General features: G+C 51.2%; 8 protein-coding genes across 8 annotated transcripts; 6 read left to right on the top strand and 2 right to left on the bottom strand.

The window, feature by feature from the left end:
• Window positions 1-89: 89 nt before the first annotated feature.
• An01g03640 (uncharacterized protein) lies at window positions 90-492 on the top strand (the record flags this gene model as incomplete). Its single annotated transcript, XM_001388757.3, has 2 exons — window positions 90-187; window positions 309-492. The coding sequence occupies 2 exons, from the start codon at window positions 90-92 to the stop codon at window positions 490-492; spliced, it is 282 nt and encodes a 93-aa protein (XP_001388794.1).
• Window positions 493-874: 382 nt separating this feature from the next.
• Window positions 875-3,441, bottom strand: An01g03630 (uncharacterized protein; the record flags this gene model as incomplete). Its single annotated transcript, XM_059747096.1, has 2 exons — window positions 875-2,046; window positions 2,163-3,441. The coding sequence occupies 2 exons, from the start codon at window positions 3,439-3,441 to the stop codon at window positions 875-877; spliced, it is 2,451 nt and encodes an 816-aa protein (XP_059599587.1).
• Window positions 3,442-3,807: 366 nt separating this feature from the next.
• Window positions 3,808-4,500, top strand: An01g03620 (hypothetical protein; the record flags this gene model as incomplete). Its single annotated transcript, XM_059747088.1, has 4 exons — window positions 3,808-3,819; window positions 3,910-3,960; window positions 4,013-4,130; window positions 4,286-4,500. 4 exons carry the CDS (start codon window positions 3,808-3,810, stop codon window positions 4,498-4,500), a joined length of 396 nt encoding a protein of 131 aa, XP_059599586.1.
• Window positions 4,501-6,177: 1,677 nt separating this feature from the next.
• Window positions 6,178-8,322, top strand: An01g03610 (uncharacterized protein; the record flags this gene model as incomplete). The annotated part of the gene is made up of 7 exons (XM_001388754.3): window positions 6,178-6,298; window positions 6,369-6,496; window positions 6,555-7,322; window positions 7,381-7,425; window positions 7,612-7,703; window positions 7,912-8,042; window positions 8,204-8,322. The coding sequence occupies 7 exons, from the start codon at window positions 6,178-6,180 to the stop codon at window positions 8,320-8,322; spliced, it is 1,404 nt and encodes a 467-aa protein (XP_001388791.3).
• Window positions 8,323-8,577: 255 nt separating this feature from the next.
• On the top strand, window positions 8,578-10,147 carry An01g03600 (uncharacterized protein; the record flags this gene model as incomplete). The annotated part of the gene is made up of 5 exons (XM_059747075.1): window positions 8,578-8,656; window positions 8,753-9,028; window positions 9,174-9,543; window positions 9,619-9,892; window positions 10,145-10,147. The coding sequence occupies 5 exons, from the start codon at window positions 8,578-8,580 to the stop codon at window positions 10,145-10,147; spliced, it is 1,002 nt and encodes a 333-aa protein (XP_059599585.1).
• Window positions 10,148-10,598: 451 nt separating this feature from the next.
• On the bottom strand, window positions 10,599-12,168 carry An01g03590 (uncharacterized protein; the record flags this gene model as incomplete). The annotated part of the gene is made up of 4 exons (XM_059747070.1): window positions 10,599-10,685; window positions 10,741-11,271; window positions 11,327-11,552; window positions 11,603-12,168. 4 exons carry the CDS (start codon window positions 12,166-12,168, stop codon window positions 10,599-10,601), a joined length of 1,410 nt encoding a protein of 469 aa, XP_059599584.1.
• A 138-nt stretch (window positions 12,169-12,306) lies between these two features.
• Window positions 12,307-13,667, top strand: An01g03580 (60S ribosomal protein eL20; the record flags this gene model as incomplete). The annotated part of the gene is made up of 6 exons (XM_001388751.3): window positions 12,307-12,338; window positions 12,529-12,574; window positions 12,639-12,642; window positions 13,019-13,203; window positions 13,276-13,452; window positions 13,515-13,667. The coding sequence occupies 6 exons, from the start codon at window positions 12,307-12,309 to the stop codon at window positions 13,665-13,667; spliced, it is 597 nt and encodes a 198-aa protein (XP_001388788.3).
• A 1,271-nt stretch (window positions 13,668-14,938) lies between these two features.
• An01g03570 (uncharacterized protein) lies at window positions 14,939-16,127 on the top strand (the record flags this gene model as incomplete). The annotated part of the gene is made up of 4 exons (XM_001388750.3): window positions 14,939-14,983; window positions 15,091-15,370; window positions 15,427-15,501; window positions 15,559-16,127. The coding sequence occupies 4 exons, from the start codon at window positions 14,939-14,941 to the stop codon at window positions 16,125-16,127; spliced, it is 969 nt and encodes a 322-aa protein (XP_001388787.1).
• Window positions 16,128-16,356: the final 229 nt, after the last annotated feature.

Raw genomic sequence — 16,356 nt, 5'->3', positions numbered from 1 at the left:
GCTCCTTATATTGCCAGCATTATATTGAAACTAGCTACTAATCTGTTGAACCCAGCTAAAAAACACCACTCCCACTACACATCGTCATCATGTCTTTCCTCTTCGGCGGCGCCCCCAAGCTTTCCTCGGAACAGAAGATTGCTGCGGCTGAGACGGAAGTTGAGATGGTCACCGACATGTTCAGCCGGTAAGATTCAATTATTATCATCCTGTCTATCCATTTATAACGCTCATATTCCTTTCCTGCCAAACATTTGCCTATTCCCCGGACACTTTTTATACTTAACTAACCCACTCATGACCACCAGTCTCACCGAGTCCTGCATCAAGAAGTGCATTCCCAACGACTACCGCGAAGGTGACCTGAACAAGGGCGAGTCCGTCTGCATTGACCGCTGTGTTGGCAAGTTCTTCGAAGTCAACATGAAGGTCAGCGAGAAGATGCAGGGTGAGGCGAACCAGAAGGGCGGCATGGGTGGTTTCGGCATGTAAAGTGCGAGGTCAACGAAACGATTGTTCATCTAATTGGATCTTTTTTCTGTTTTTCTATAAAACGTGTATAATCTATTCGGGTTTCAGATCTGTCATGGTTGCTCTTCTGGATGGCTTGTTTTCCTTTGGTCTCTCTTATGGCATGACTGATTGACTGACGGGAGCGGAAGGCCTGGGATTTTGCTGATTGGGATGGATGACTTCTGCTCGGACATGGATATACAAGGTTGTTTGCTTCTGGAAAGGGGGTTTGCTGTTAGCGAAGACTGGGTCTTTGGCATTGCACGGTCAACGCGAACTGCGCAAGTCTATCTCGGAAATTATGTACATTAGAAATGATATATGTCTACAAGGCTTCTTTCTGGGAAAAGAGACATCACAGTCACTGTGTCGAGCATCCGGTAAGTCTCCTAACCCAGGAGAACCAGGAATTGTCCTGCTTTTCGTGCTCGCCCCGTATCAGCAGCTTGACTCTGTTTTCGATGGCATTTACATGCCGTTCGAACTCGTCGAGGTTGGTTTCGACATCCTCGACACGTGAATCCAGAACATGGAGCTCGTAGTCCAGCTTCGCGCCCATCAGTTCGACCCTCCTCATGTAATCGGTGAGTTGGCTGTGCTCTTCCGTCAACAGGTCGCTCGACCTAGCTCTCATCTGCTCAAAGATTGACAGCCGTTCCAGGTAGGCAGCGTTGACCTTTTCGCGGCTCTCGTGTAAACACCGGCTAAGATCATCTACAGAGGACACTTGCTGCTCGACCCAAGGCACAGTGTGCTCACTAAGCTCCTGGATACGTGAGCTGAAGATTCGTGCATCTGAGGCCAGAATGTCTTCTTGCATGATGGCCTCATCCAGAAGAGTATCGGGCTTCTCTTTGAAAGCCTCACCTCCCAAATCCTTCCATCCCAGCACCACCTCTTCGACAGTGCTGAAGGACAGATGGCGAGGCCAGTAGTTATCAAGACGACTGGAGTCACTCGCCACGTTCAGTTCAGTGCAGCTCTGCGGTCGACGCAGCAGCATAATACCAACTTCAGATGTCTGCTCCCGAGGATCGACGGTAATGTCGGTGGAGAGTGTCCTCCAGCGCTCAAGGTCCTGCGCTTCGTCATCTGTTCGGGGTACTGACACCTTACGCGACGATTCCGAATCAGCCTGGGATGGAACCGTTTCTACGGTTATGGCTGGCGCTCTTGATTTGGGTGATTGCGGCAATATCGTCCTTGGGGGAGATTCAACCTGCGAGTCATCCTTCGGGGCCTGACCTTCATGGTCCTGCACATCCACGGATCCGACTGGAGCACCACCATCTGATTTCTTCGACTGAGACACCTCTGTGTCGCTATCGATGGGTGACAAATGAGTAGAGGCACCGCCAAGGTCTATGTCATCCCTAGAGTGCTTCTGGGGATGGGACCGGAGGCCTACTGCATCCTTGAACCGGCCAAATCCTGCCCGCGCGTCTGACACTTTCTCGCTCACCCCTTTTCGGACTAACCGGCCCAGATTTTGGTCTTTCTCATCTAAGGACGATGCTGATTCTGGCGGCCTCCCTGGACGATCTGAGCTTTGCAGTGCGCGGTCTGCTACTAGATCTTCGTGCGAGGATCGTTTTCGACTCGTCCAAAAATGGCCACTGGGTCGTCTGTAGTAAATACGACATCTGCACTCTGTGCATTGTCGTCAATGCCGCCCTTTCGCGGCTTTCCCCTCCACAGCCATTTTGCTCGTTCACCGGTGACCAGGTGTGCAAAGTTATCGATATCGAGGGTCTCGATATCAGCTATCCCGCCTTTTTCACGGCCCCGGACCATTCCCATGACCATCTCTCCCCCGTGTCCGCTTAGTTCTGCCATGGTTGATTTCACGGCATCGGTCCAGCCTTCTGCATTCGCAGCTTTCGCTGTCACCCGGTGCAGGCGATCTAAGGTCTGTCGATCTAATATTCGGGTACGTTTCAGTTTCTGTGATTTTTGAAAGCTTCCGATGCCTTTCGTCAGGTTATCAATATCAAACGCATCCTTACCCACCGGAGCGCCGAAAGCATGCAGCCGATTTCGCGCCCCCATGAGTGTACCCAATAGCGCGGCTACTGAGATAGGACCCAACATGGAATCACTCGGTTCAATGTTGTATAAGTCCATACCCGTCTCGGTCCACCAATCATTTATGGCCGCTTCTGTGACATCACAGAGCAGTCCGTCAACGTACTCTGGAGCAAGATTGCCAAACATCATCAGAGCGATCTGGCATTGCTTCACAAGCTCTATGACGGCAGTGTATAGAGGCACCTTTTCGCTCGTTCGGTAAAGGTGATGGAACTTCCCCTCGGTAGCGGGTGAGGGCGGTTGTAGCTTTAAACCAGAGCGGCCTGAACAGCCCAACCGTTTCAGGTTTTCATTCACAATAAAATCCTCCTTGTGTTTCAGAACATCACCGTCGGGTACCGGAATGAGAGTCAGTGCCAATGGGAACTCGTTCAGGTCGGTAACCATAAGTGTCCCCAATGGCGTTTCCTTTTTCCGCGCCTGGCATTGCCTGACTGCGTCGAAGTACATCTTCATACGGGGCGACCACCTAGACTCGTCTGTGGGGACGCTCAGCACCCCCACCACGACCTTGTGCGAAGGATCCCCCGTATAGGTGGTTATTATGAAGGTGGGGTGCATGCGCGTGCAGGCCCATTGTTCAACAATGAATGCCTCATATCCTTCTAAAGTCAAGCGTCGACCTAGCAAATCTGCTTCATTATCCTCTTCGAGATATCGGAGGGCAACCGGATCGGTGAATACGAGTCTCTGGCGACCATGCCGTGGCGACTGTCCCTCAGAACCAACGAGCTGTGTAGACTGTACATCTTTCGTGTTAATAGAGTGTTTTGCCAATTCGCGGGGGGTTATCGAAGGAGGCGGAGCTTGGCCGCCTGTCTGCGTCGCGGGAGGTGGCATGATGAAGACGGAACAATTTCCTTAACACATAAGGGCTGTCAAAAGGGTGATTTAAATACTATGAAAGTGCGTGGGAGTTCAAGAAATCCGAAGAAGAGGAAACCAGGAGGCCGTGCTCAAATAAAGGCGAAAGAGACAGAAGCGTTGACCCTCCGGGGGTCTTGTCGTATTGTACAGAGGTAAGGAAGAACTGTAACATATCCGAGGTTGAAGAAGCTATGAGCCTTAACAAGCCGGGCTAAGGGCTGTCCATGTCATGTCAAATCATTGAAGGAGAAAGTAGAAGTACAAGTCTGGCCGAAAGGTGGTTGTTGTTCGCGGCATCTGCAGCAGGTTCAGTTGGCGACGTCACAAGGGTTTCCCACCATGCCTGGAGCGGTGAGCGGCTAAGCCATCATCGCCCTGACTTTTGGGGGCCACTCTGGTCAAACAGACCCCACGGGATGGACAGTGTATATCCGAAACTAGCAGGTCTCAATTCCATATAGACAGAACACAGGAAAGCGTGATACTACTTGGGTAAGTCTTACGATCCTTGGGGGTAAGCGTGAGGACGCTGTTACCATTCTAGAACACTACACTACATCTAGACCAATCAATTTTGCATGAAACGCAGCTGCCTAGGTGCATTCAGCCACAACTCAATCGTTCCTCAGCACTGCCACAAGGGCCCTACGGGAGAAGCCGTGGTGAGTGGGCGGACACTGGACGCGTCTGCCAGTCCGGAGTACCCCCAGTAGAACGGCCCGAGTCAACCATGCGCAGCGAACTGGATTCACATGTACCAGATATCTTGGGTCTATTATAATAGTGACATGCAGTAGATAAATACATCCATTTACAGGTGGTCAAGCTCTCTTCTCTCCAGGCCTCCTCAAGGGAGGCAACAGCAGTGAAAAGAAGACCAATCTCGAGTACTACCCAGATGAACTAACAAATGGGCAACAGCAGGACTGTCTACGCACTCTTAACCGCCTCCAAAATTTGAAGGCATGGCATCTTTTTTTTCAAAAATTCCTCCCCGATCCGAAGACCAAGGAGAGCGGTCAAACTAGGTAGTTTTCAACTAGCAAAAACACGGTCTCGGATGTCTCCTCACTGACACGTGTAAAACCCGTGCACCAGGATGGAGAAGAAAAGAAAGAAAATGTCTAAAAGGAGGGCGGGTGCGCTGAGCTTATATAGTGCTGCGGCGGGGCCCCACCGGACGAGCTAGCGTAAGCGAGGGTCTATGCTGGCTATGATTGGTCGGAATCTGCTGCCTGTATGATCCTACAGTCACTGTCTTGCTTCGCGACTACTAGGGAGGTACCGACACCTTTTCACACACACAGAGGAATAATCATGATGCTCCAGACTGCCAAGCTGGAAATATCCGCTGAGTTAGTTAAAGTGGTGTATGTGGGTTTCTCAGCGAGTCAGGGTGCAGTCCGTCGATAAGCCATGTTCTGCCATTTTGGAAACCCACTACTGTCACCTTGGAACTACTACTACCGGACCCAGTCTTGTTCCCAAACATAACGAGCTGTTAATGACTACCGAAAATTACTCACTGCGCTTTAAGTCGGCATCTTGACAGGCAGCACCTTTTTACGGAAGAGCAATCTGCAATACAGCCAGTGCTATGTCATTGTCGGCGTCCAGAATCCAAACAGTTGTGAATAGGGATCCCCTGGTGCAGGCAGAGCTGCTTCACCGCGACAGAATATGGGTCTTGCCTAGGCCAATCACTCATTCTCGCCACAAATTCGGAAGATTGCCCAAAACCAAGGGCCTCAGAGGAGAGACATTATTTTGACTTGGACAGATAAGGCGTATAGAAAGGCACCTTTGTTGTGGTCTCTTCTGAATGCCTCACTCTCAATGCACCGTTGGTAGTAACTTTGATTCGAAGACAAGGAAATGTGCCCACCTCCATGGGTTGTGGCAATCCAGTCGACAGGAACCCGCTAAGGCTCTAGAAACGAAGCGGACCAGTATAGTTAGCGAGCGTGTGCTTCGAATACCCGGATGTCGCAGGACAAAGAGGGCCTGCAAGAGTGAGTGGGTGGGACGCACCCAGTGTGATTCCAGCATGCTATCTGACAAGTGGAGCAGAGGCATTCATAGGACTTGTCGGGTAAGGCACGGATCTCTACTTGCTCAGTGGCTCAGGTTCTCTTGTTAACTCGTTAAGTAATGAGTTAGCTACTTGTGAGCTGGCAATGTAAGGCGGCATCTCACTGCATTAGTGAGGGGAAAAGCAATTCCAGTGTGACTGGCAATCCGATGCCGCACTCATTACGAGTCTATTATTCTTATCAGTGTTGAGACTCAGTGACAGACAAACGCCTAGTATCTTAGAGGGAAACTGGGATTCACAAAAGACCTTTATTGGGTAGATAGCAATCATTTATAGATTGCATTGGAGTGATCTAGATCATGTTATTGGGGAAAGTTGACTGCAAACGGGCCGCGGGCGGGGCACCCGGATAGTTGCACGTGATGGTTCATGTCGTAATTGGGCTGGTTGCCGCTCCGTTCTCCTCCTCACCTGCCCATGCTCCGATGACCTGAAGAAGAAGCCGACTCTATTCCATTCGAGTATCTCCCTCACGAGTTCGTTGTTGATCTTGACCTTCATAACAGATCTTGCGGTGAGCAGCACAATCACCAGGCTCACCTACATATGGCTGCAACGATTGCTTAAGTGAAGGTGCGGTAACTGTCGGACACCGCTTTCCCGTCTGCCCCGTCATGGAGCTGGTGCAGAAGGAGCACGACCGGCTTTCCAAGAAGATCAAGGCCGGTCAAGGAATTAAGAACGTGCAGTCTACCATAGATTTACTTCAGTCGGCACGAGATGCAATTGCTGCAGGTGCGTGTGCCTCGTCGGACGTTGCGCGGGCTTGATCCTGGAACTATACTGATCACGAGGACAATCCCAGATCCCAGTCAAGCATCCATTACACTGGCTAAGCTCCAGAATCCCGTCAAATCGTCTTTTGATTCCATCAACGATAGTCTAAAAGAAACACACAGTGGTCTCAACAAATACTCCAAATCGTTAGATAAGGTAGCACGCGTCAGGCTCTTACGGTGAATGGCATATGTTAACTACTTCACTGTCGCAGTTGTTCAAAGATCGACCTTTGCCGAGCACCGAGCATGATGTCCTTTCGTCCCAAGAACACCTTATCAACAGGGCCATCGCCATGCACCTTCTCCGAGAAGGACAGTTTTCCGTTGCGTCGGAGTTCCTGAACGAAATGGCACAAAAGAAAGCGATGAAAAAGCAGCAAGAAGGAGATATAGAGGCTATAGACAATGCGGCCTCGCTCTTAGATCTCGATGAAGTTCCGCCGGGTGAGGTGCGGCAACAGTTCCACACCATGTACCACATCCTTCATGAGCTGAAGGAAAACAACAACCTGCTGCCGGCAATACAGTGGTCCAGGGAGAATAAGGAGGCCTTGGAAGCGAGAGGTAGTAACCTTGAGTTCGAATTGTGCAGGCTGCAATTCGTCTGGCTTTTCTACGGCGGACAGCATCAGCAAGGACCCAGTCCGGGTGGACGGCAGGCAGCTTTGGAATATGGCAGGCGTGAATTCCACACGTTCTTGCCCAGGTATCTGCGCGAGGTCCAACAGCTCATGGGTGCCATGGCATTTTGCCCCAATCTGCGAGACTCCCCGTACAATCATATCTTCAATAACCCGTCGGCATGGTCCGATGTGGCACACTCATTCACGCGAGAGTTTTGCTCGCTCCTCGGCTTGTCGGCCGATTCGCCCCTATATGTTGCTGCTACGGCTGGTGCGATAGCGTTGCCGACACTGTTGAAGTTGCAGACTATCATGAAAGCCAAACGCACCGAGTGGACCACGGAGAATGAGCTCCCGGTAAGTTACCTTGATTGGCATGCATGACGGTTCGTGGACTGACTGGTACGCCTTATAGGTTGAGATTCCGCTACCGCCGTCATATCTCTTCCATTCTATTTTTGTATGTCCCGTGTCAAAGGAGCAAACCACGGATGAGAATCCCCCCATGATGATGCCCTGTGGGCATGTTATCGCGGAGGAGTCACTCAAACGGTTGTGCAAGGGTAGCCGGTTCAAGTGCCCTTACTGCCCGAGTGAGAGTCATCCTCGGGAGGCGCGAAAGGTATTCCTCTAGTTGAACCGACAGGGTCAGTTCAGCGGATATAGCGGATCACAAGTGCAGGCACATCTCCACACCGCAATGGGCGTCGGTTACACAATTTGCAAGCAGGCGTTATGGTATGGGCGTACTCGGGCTGGGCAGGCACGGGAACTGGGCTGTACATGGTTGTACATAGCGGCAACGTTTCTTTACTATGTTTGAAAGGATATAATACTACCAGCGTTGTACCGTCCAGTGTGTTGGCGGGGTAGGAATCGGAGCTATCAACTTTGGAGACGTTGAACACCATCCAGCGTAGAAAGGACCAGACTAATCATCTCACAGTGACTGGCCGTCTCCAGGAGATGCAATCGGATCACTGCATGCGAAGCTAAGTGTCTTGAAGGTGTCTTTGTGTAATTCCAGAAAGCAGCGGCTGTTGATGCAACCTGTCTACACCCGAACCAGGCACGGCGGTATGACACAGACAGAATGATCCCGGAGACGGACCCATGAGTCACGGATGGTGAAATCCGCCCATCCACACCAACTGGACGTGATGAGCCATGGATTCTGCGTTTAGTCCATGAGTAATGACCAGGAAGAACCTTGTTTCCCCTGGCCATACAATCCATAGCTACCCTCACTTGGATGCATCGAGTCTCTGCGCCGATCGCGGGTGTGGACGGAACGAAGCATGCCGGGCTGATTCGCTCTGGCGCCTTTAAGTCTCCACCTCCCAATTTCCCTCCTTGAAGCCATCATTGGCCAATGGCTCTCCCGTGACTGCGCGATGATTTGGCGATGCACAAAAAACCACTTTACGCGTCCATTACTAGCAGTACCTGCCGTTACGCGTTCGCTGCTCTTCCCCTCTCCATGGCCCCTCCTGCACAAAGATGAACATGCATCCTGGTCGAGTTGATATATAATGCGTCAAAATCGACCAGGATCTGGAAATAAAAGGGCAGGGGAACCTCCCTCGTTCCCCTTCCTCTGCGAGGAGAAAGGATGGCCTGTGCTTGTGGTTCAGCAACCCCCTTTCCAGAGACAAAGAAGGCACTCCAAATAGGAGAGGTCAAACATACATGTATCTGTCCAGTTCTTACCATCTCTTTCTACCACCGAGTATCCTACAGTACTAGTAGTTTTATAATCGCAAGGAACCCCTGATTTCCATCTACAGGGTCAAATTCTTTCTCCCCAGTTACATCTCCATCTCCTTCGAAATTCCCTCCCTTACAATGCTATCCCAACAGCAACAACCACAGCAACAGCAGGGCCTCCATCGCCCTAGCCCCAGAGTACTCTCCACAAAACGCCTACATTCCCACCACCCAGACAGCATCTCCTCCAGATACCGAGCCGGAAAAGCCAAACCCCGGTCTCGCGAACAATCTGTCGTCGCATCACGACGTCTCCATCGCAGCAGACACACCCCTGACACACCCCCAGATGGAAGGTTCTACATCCTTTCCCTATCAAACCCTCAGTAAAAGAAAGGCACCCACTAACCAGAAGACCCAATTCAACAAAAAATAGCAATTCCTCCCTCTCGCAAGGCGTAATAACCCTCACCATTGGCCCAACCAAACGCCTCTTCGCAGCACACAAAGACATCCTCTGCGTCTCACCCTACTTCGCAGCCCTCTGCAATCCTCCCAACAATGATGTCTCCTCCTCTTCCCCCTCTTCTTCCCCTTCCTCCTCACCAAGCCCTACCGAATCCATGAGACAAATCGACCTTCCCGACGAACAACCCGAAATCTTCTCCTGCGTCCTCGAATACCTCTACCGCGGCGACTACTACCCCCGTCTTCGCCACGACAAAACCACCAACACATGGGACTTGGAAACCACCCCCTCATCGTCTACTAATACCAGAACGACCACTAATAACAAAGACACCACCGACCCCAACGCCATCATCTTCCACCCAGCGGTAGGAGCAGAGATCCTCCGCGACACAGCAGTATAGTATGTCAACCCTTTCTTCCCCAAATTATCATCCAAAATCCCATCCTATTCTGACACAATAAATGTACTACATAGCTGCGCAGCCGAGAAATACTCCCTCGAGCATCTCAAGCGCCTCGCCTTGAAGAAACAAGGCCTCCACTCCAACATCCCCTGCCACATTATCCTAAGCAGTGCGCGGTACGCATACATGCACACTCCCGATACGGAGAGTAAACTGCGGGCGCATTATCTGGCGCTGATTATTCGGAGTCGGGGGACGTTTAAGCGGAGTGGGACGATGCAGATGGAGATGGAACGTGGAGGGAAGTTGTTTTTTGATTTGTTTGTGGCGATGTGTAATCATATGGTGAGTTTTAAAAACTTTCCCCTTTGTCAAAGTGGAGGATGTGTGCGGGGTGGCTAATTCAGATGATTGACTATAGGATGATCTTGAGGAGGCGGCGAGGGGTGAAGGGGCGTGTTAGTGATATCTGAAGCCCGGCTGGTTTGGGCTTGTTATTATGTTTTGTTTTGAGGGTTGGAGGGATTTGGGATAGTCTTATTGTTTGAGATGGATGGTTATTGTATGCTATGTATTGCTTGATGCGATGTTGTATAGTAATGTGTCTATTATAGGGACTAATAGAGGAATGCGAAACTGTATCAGTCATGAGGTATTCATATTTTATGTGGTATTTATAAACTGGTCTATCATGGTATAAATTACAGCTGTTTCAGCTTGAAGCAGGCATTTGAGGCATGTCACCAGCCCTAACTGGACGACTTGCATAACTGCGGGGTATACCGTCCGTTAATGTACCAGCGCCGTTGGAGGCATAGATCCTGTAGACCGCCATCTAGGATATACATGCCGCATGGGAGCTGCTCAATGACCTGTGGTAGCGCATATCATACAGGCTGGCAAGCGACGCAGATTTCCCTGCCATAGCCGTGATCTTGACGGCTCTTGGGTTATGCCCTTGTGCATGGCATACTGGTGGCCCGATACTGTTCGATAGGTGTAAAGAAAACGGAGGCTGTCATCAAAGATGCGATGACAGATGATAGCAGGATTAAACCCCCGTTCCAGGGAATGCAGTTCCACCTTTGCTCAATACGACCATGCCGCGCTCACGGGCAATGTATCCTTTCATCAACCCCTACAATTTTGGTCAGTCAAATGCTTTGATAGAGTTCGGGCACCTCAACACGCACCTTGTAGATAAGGTTCGACAACAGACATTCAACCTCATCAATGTCTATGCGGGACCGGTCGTCAGCATGAGTACCGATCCTTAATGCCGCTGCAAACTCGGCAACGGGAACCCGTGTGCGGCGGATAGGAGGCTGTCCTTCCTTGGGCTCGTCAAATCCACCGGCAATAAAGACCTTGCGGAAGAGGTTCCGTAAAGCGATATCGCGTCCCCTTTCCAGGGGCAAGTATATGCGTCTCTTAACAAATTCCTCTTCCCCGGCTGTCATTGCGGCATCGAACCCGCCCAGGTCTCCCCTTTTGATGCAGTCGCACAAAGGACGGAAGAGCTTCTCGAGACGAGGAAACGGTGCAAGCAGCTTTTTGCTGGGCAGGGTATGTGTGGTGACGAGGTGGCAGGGGACGAGGTAGGTGAGAATCAATCTTGAAGTAGTCAGCAATGTAGCATGGGGCGGCATGTGGAGTACTGACTCTCTATTCTTTGTGGCATGTTTGTTGCACATCCTCCATGCGTACGACAAATGCTCTTCAGCCTATTGAAACCAGCTATTAGCACCGGCAACTAACATTGATGATTGAAGCACATACTTCGGCATAATTCTCATCCAGAAAGTGTATAACACCGACATAGTACTCAAAGGTGACAATATGGGACTTGGGGAAGGCGTCCAAGCCAGGAAGGTCGGCAGACGAGGCATTGAGGGCCCGCAGCAAGTTCTTGGAGAGGCCAACGGTGTTAAGCTTAAAGTATGTCTTGAACAACAGGTTCGTAGTGTCGTAAATGCCCCATTTCCGCGATTCCTCGATCGGTGCCCTAGACAACATTAGCATGGTATATCCACGACGCTTCCGGACATAGCTTACCGGTCACTTAGACACAAAGTGAACATTCTGTTGAGCACTCGTGTAGCTTCCTCCAACTTTGGATTCTTGGCATCCGTCGCATCATCTTGGAAGCGATCGTCGAAAGTGACGGAGTCTTGGGCAGAAAGCTCAGCATCTGCCTTCATCGCGAATGCCCGCAAATATCTCCCGACAGAATACAAGCATGGCACTGTCCAGGCTTGCAAACTGCCTGTCGAGTATCCCCTGATTAATTGATTTGCCGTATCCTTCCAAGCATCGAACACCTTCACCCAACTGGCATGTCTTGGGGAGTCGTCAAATCGAACAATCTCCCCCACAGCTTTCCAATAAGCGGTAAAGATATCGACCCAGGAGTTCTGCTCTTGCTTGGGAAGCCTCAAGCCATTCGCCTGGAAGAGCGAGTATCGGAGGTCGGCGGAGACATGTGCGGCGTTAGAAAAGTAATAGAACGACTTCAATCGGTCGGGGTACTCCGCAGTCGCGACGGGGGAGAGAGATGCCGCCAGGCGGGCACCAGAGCCGATCTTCTGGCCTTCCTTGAAATCATCAAAGATATTGGACATGGCTGGTGATTAAAAGCGTGTAGAAGTAGGAGGCGGGGAAGAAGGGGAGGGGTTTAGCAGCAGACATGCATTCACGGCGATCGTACGTCCGAGCGACAGAGACCAACAATCGGCGTCACTGACAGGAGTTCCAGGTCCATGAAGCCAGCCGCGGACGCGATCGGAGGAAGGTGGGGAAGCCGCCGCGGCGCTCAGGGAAGCCGTCTTATCTAATCACTGCTGCCACCATTAGTGTGGCTAGTGTTCCCAAATAGGAAAGGTGGGTAACCAAGCCACACGGTCGCTTAGCCCTAAGCAGGGCTAAACCTAGCTCACAATCAACTGTTCCAAAAATCCTCCTTTCCGCGACGAGTCCAGCAGCCGGCACACCTCTCGTCGACTAACCACTACAGCGTCAACAATCAAAGTAAGCCCTACCCTTTTGATCTGCTCATCGACATATTGAAATTGTTACTGACTGAATTTACCAGATGGGTGAGTGAATTTTTCCAAAATACCTTTATTGTCTCTCAATGGTGGATCGGCTATTGCGATATTCCCCCTGCGATCGTTGAACGACTTTTTACGGCATCATTTTATCTCAGCGACATCGGATAATATAAGACTCGATTGAAATTGGACTGGAATCGGTTGGGAACAAGAATGGTGGAAGGATTTTTCAACTCTGGACGACTAATGGGGGAGGACGAAATTTTCGAAGATATCGTGGCGCAGAAATGAAATCATCGCAAAGGACCGACGACTTGCACAACAGTCAACAACGTTTCGCACGGAATATACGCAACGACTGAAGCCATTGCACGAGGCAGTTCTCATCGGATGGGAGAACATGGCTGACTGGGATCCTTAGGGCGTCTCACCGAGTACCAGGTCATTGGGCGTCACCTGCCCACCGAGGCTAACCCCACGCCCAAGCTGTACCGCATGCGCATCTTCGCGCCCAACACTGTTGTCGCTAAGTCCCGGTTCTGGTACTTCCTGACCCAGCTCCGCAAGGTCAAGAAGGCCAACGGTGAGATCGTCAGCATCAATGTGGTATGTGTGGCCGTTATCAAGCGACAACTCGGCAGTGTTGGCTGACGCCTGTCTTTTTTCCCCATCCAATAGATCAGCGAGAAGCGCCCTACCAAGGTCAAGAACTTCGGTATCTGGCTCCGCTACGACTCCCGCTCCGGCACCCACAACATGTACAAGGAGTTCCGTGAGATGAGCCGCACCGAGGCTGTTGAGGCTCTCTACCAGGACATGGCTGCCCGCCACCGTGCCCGCTTCGGCTCCATCCACGTATGTTGAGATTCCTATCCTCTTTTGCTGAGGAATATTGCGATCTAACTACGTTCCTACAGATCCTTAAGGTTGTTGAGATCGAGAACGCCGACAGCATCCGCCGCCCCTACATCAAGCAGCTCCTCTCCAAGAACCTCAAGTTCCCCCTGCCCCACCGTGCTGCCCACGGCAAGAAGCTGTTCGCTTACTCTCGTCCCACTACTTTCGCGTAAATGTGACGTTTTGGGTTTGGGTGATCGGAGTGTGTGGATGAATGACTATGTTATGGCCATAGCATGCACGAAGGACACGGAGCACGCGGACAGGGCGTGTTTCCTCAACCCAGGTAATGGGACGGATGGTTTTTATGTCTCTTTAAGTCCTCTGCAGCGACCCTTTCAAGTTATATCAAAAAATACCGGGGTATTGTTTCTGTTTATTCTTGGATGGGGCATAGCGTACTGTAGAGATCGTAGAACGCTTTGCGTAGCATGGGGACTTGCTGATCCACACGGATTTGATTCTATACTGCTGGACTAAATTCGAAACACCCAAATCAGGATTTTTCGATCTATGTATGCTCTATCGCCTATTCCAGCTTCCCCAGATCATTTGCCAGATTATTTTCTTGATACCTACAAATAGCCTAGCATGTCGGAACGTTACTTCTTGTTCCCAAATTATAGGCCATTTGTGGGACGTCGAGAGAGCCTAGTCGCAGTGGCGTATTTGGCTGGCTCGGCTTTAGTCATGTATATCCGTCGGATGTTGAGGATGGCAGTGGGAAAACACATAACACGCCTGACATCATGGCTTTTTGCCTCAGTTACTTCGTCTTGCTCCGAATAGGGGTGGCACTACCTGTGCCTAGTCTATCCACTTGATCAGGTGCCTTTTTAAGCAATTATTGGGCTTTAGCCTGTAGCATGACGGGTTTGTGGGCAACAGATCCTGCTTGGCATTTGGAGTATATACGCAGGAAATCGACTAATTTCCATTCCAAACTACCGTCTCTTCATGCCAGCAAGGCAGGGATTCGGTCAAGTATTTAGAAAAACTGGATTCATTCCAGGTATGAATTTATCCGCTGGCGCTCGGCCATATTGCAGGTAGTATACGTTCTGTAAGGGACGCCATAAGACCGGGATATCGGGCTGCCTCGGGGGTTGTCCCAGGAGAATGTTATGGCGGGTGTGCGGTTTATAATGTTCAATGTATAACCCCAGTATATAGCATTTCCTATCATCCACTTATCTGCAATACACGATAAAAAGATGAGATGTTCAACAAATGTTAACTAATTGGTAATTAGTAAACCGCCAGGTACGCGAGCGGCCCCATTGCGTCATGTGCGGAAACGGCGTCTCGGAGTCCGAGAGGGAGGAGGAGCTTTAGACTAATTACCTTTGCCGAAGGTCCTCTTCCCTCCGCTCTGGCTCCCTTGACCTTTCCTCTCCGTCTCACCACCCATTGAGCACGCATTGGTGTCTGTCATTCATTCAAAATGTTCGCTCGTCAAGCTTTCCGCTGCGCTCAGCCCCTCAAACAGGTATGCTCTATCCCTCTTCCACCTGAGCGCTGTTATTTTCCGACACTTTTCGCCCTTCCCGATCTCTACCGACGACCGAATTTTGTGCTAATGCCGGCTTACCCCAGGGCTTCCGCAAGTACTCCACGGAAGCGCCCAAGGGCAAGTCTTCCCTGGCTCCCATCTACGCCGCCGTTGGTATCACCGGTGTCGGTGTCGGTCTCTACCGCTACAACTCGGCCACCGCTGAGGCCCCCGCTGCTGTTGACCGCCCCAAGGTCTTCAAGGGTGGTGACCAAGGATGGTTTGACCTGAAGCTGTCCGAGATTGAGGTCCTGAACCACAACACCAAGCGTCTGCGCTTCGAGTTCGAGGACAAGGAGGCTCTCTCCGGCCTCCAGGTTGCCTGTATGTCGCCCTTGCTCTGAAAGAACCACCCGGATTTCTTACTCACGAACCTGCAGCTGCCCTCTTGACCAAGTTCAAGCCCGCCGACGCCAAGGCTGTCATTCGCCCTTACACCCCTACCAGCGATGAGGGTATGTCCTCGCAACTCACTCTCGAGCACATTTTGGACATTCGCTGACTTGGCACAGAAACCCCCGGTTACATCGACCTTGTCGTCAAGGTCTACCCCAACGGACCCATGTCCGAGCACCTGCACAGCATGAACGTCGGCCAGCGCCTGGACTTCAAGGGTCCTATCGTCAAGTACCCCTGGGAGACCAACAAGCACAACCACATTTGCCTGATCGCTGGTGGTACCGGTATCACCCCCATGTACCAGCTTGCGCGTGAGATCTTCAAGAACCCCGAGGACCAGACCAAGGTCACCCTGGTGTTCGGTAACGTCAAGGAGGAGGACATCCTCCTGAAGAAGGAATTCGAGGAGCTCGAGAACACCTACCCCCGCCGCTTCCGTGCCTTCTACGTCCTGGACAACCCTCCCAAGGAGTGGACCGGCGGCAAGGGCTACATCAGCAAGGAGCTCCTGAAGACCGTCCTGCCCGAGCCCAAGGAGGAGAACATCAAGATCTTCGTCTGCGGACCTCCCGGCATGTACAAGGCCATCAGTGGCACCAAGAACAGCCCTACCGACCAGGGCGAGCTGTCCGGTATCCTGAAGGAGCTGGGCTACTCTAAGGAGCAGGTCTTCAAGTTTTAGACGGGGTGTACATGAAGAGTGATGAAATATCTGATAGGAAAGAAAGACCATGTCATGTCATCTTAGACCATTTCGAGCGTGTAGAGCTCATTAGTGGAATTGTATACCTACTTGCGATCAATACATTGTACAGTAAACTGAGAGACACTGATGCCATGTCTAACATATTGGGTAGTACTAGAGAGGTGCGGGCGTAAGCAGCCCCTCATTACCTCGATAAGCCTGAGGG

This window comes from Aspergillus niger (genome assembly GCF_000002855.4).
Source record: "Aspergillus niger supercontig An01".
Classification (NCBI taxonomy): domain Eukaryota; kingdom Fungi; phylum Ascomycota; class Eurotiomycetes; order Eurotiales; family Aspergillaceae; genus Aspergillus; species Aspergillus niger.
Note: the sequence above shows the minus strand (reverse complement) of the source record. Positions and strands in the feature narration are given on the sequence as shown.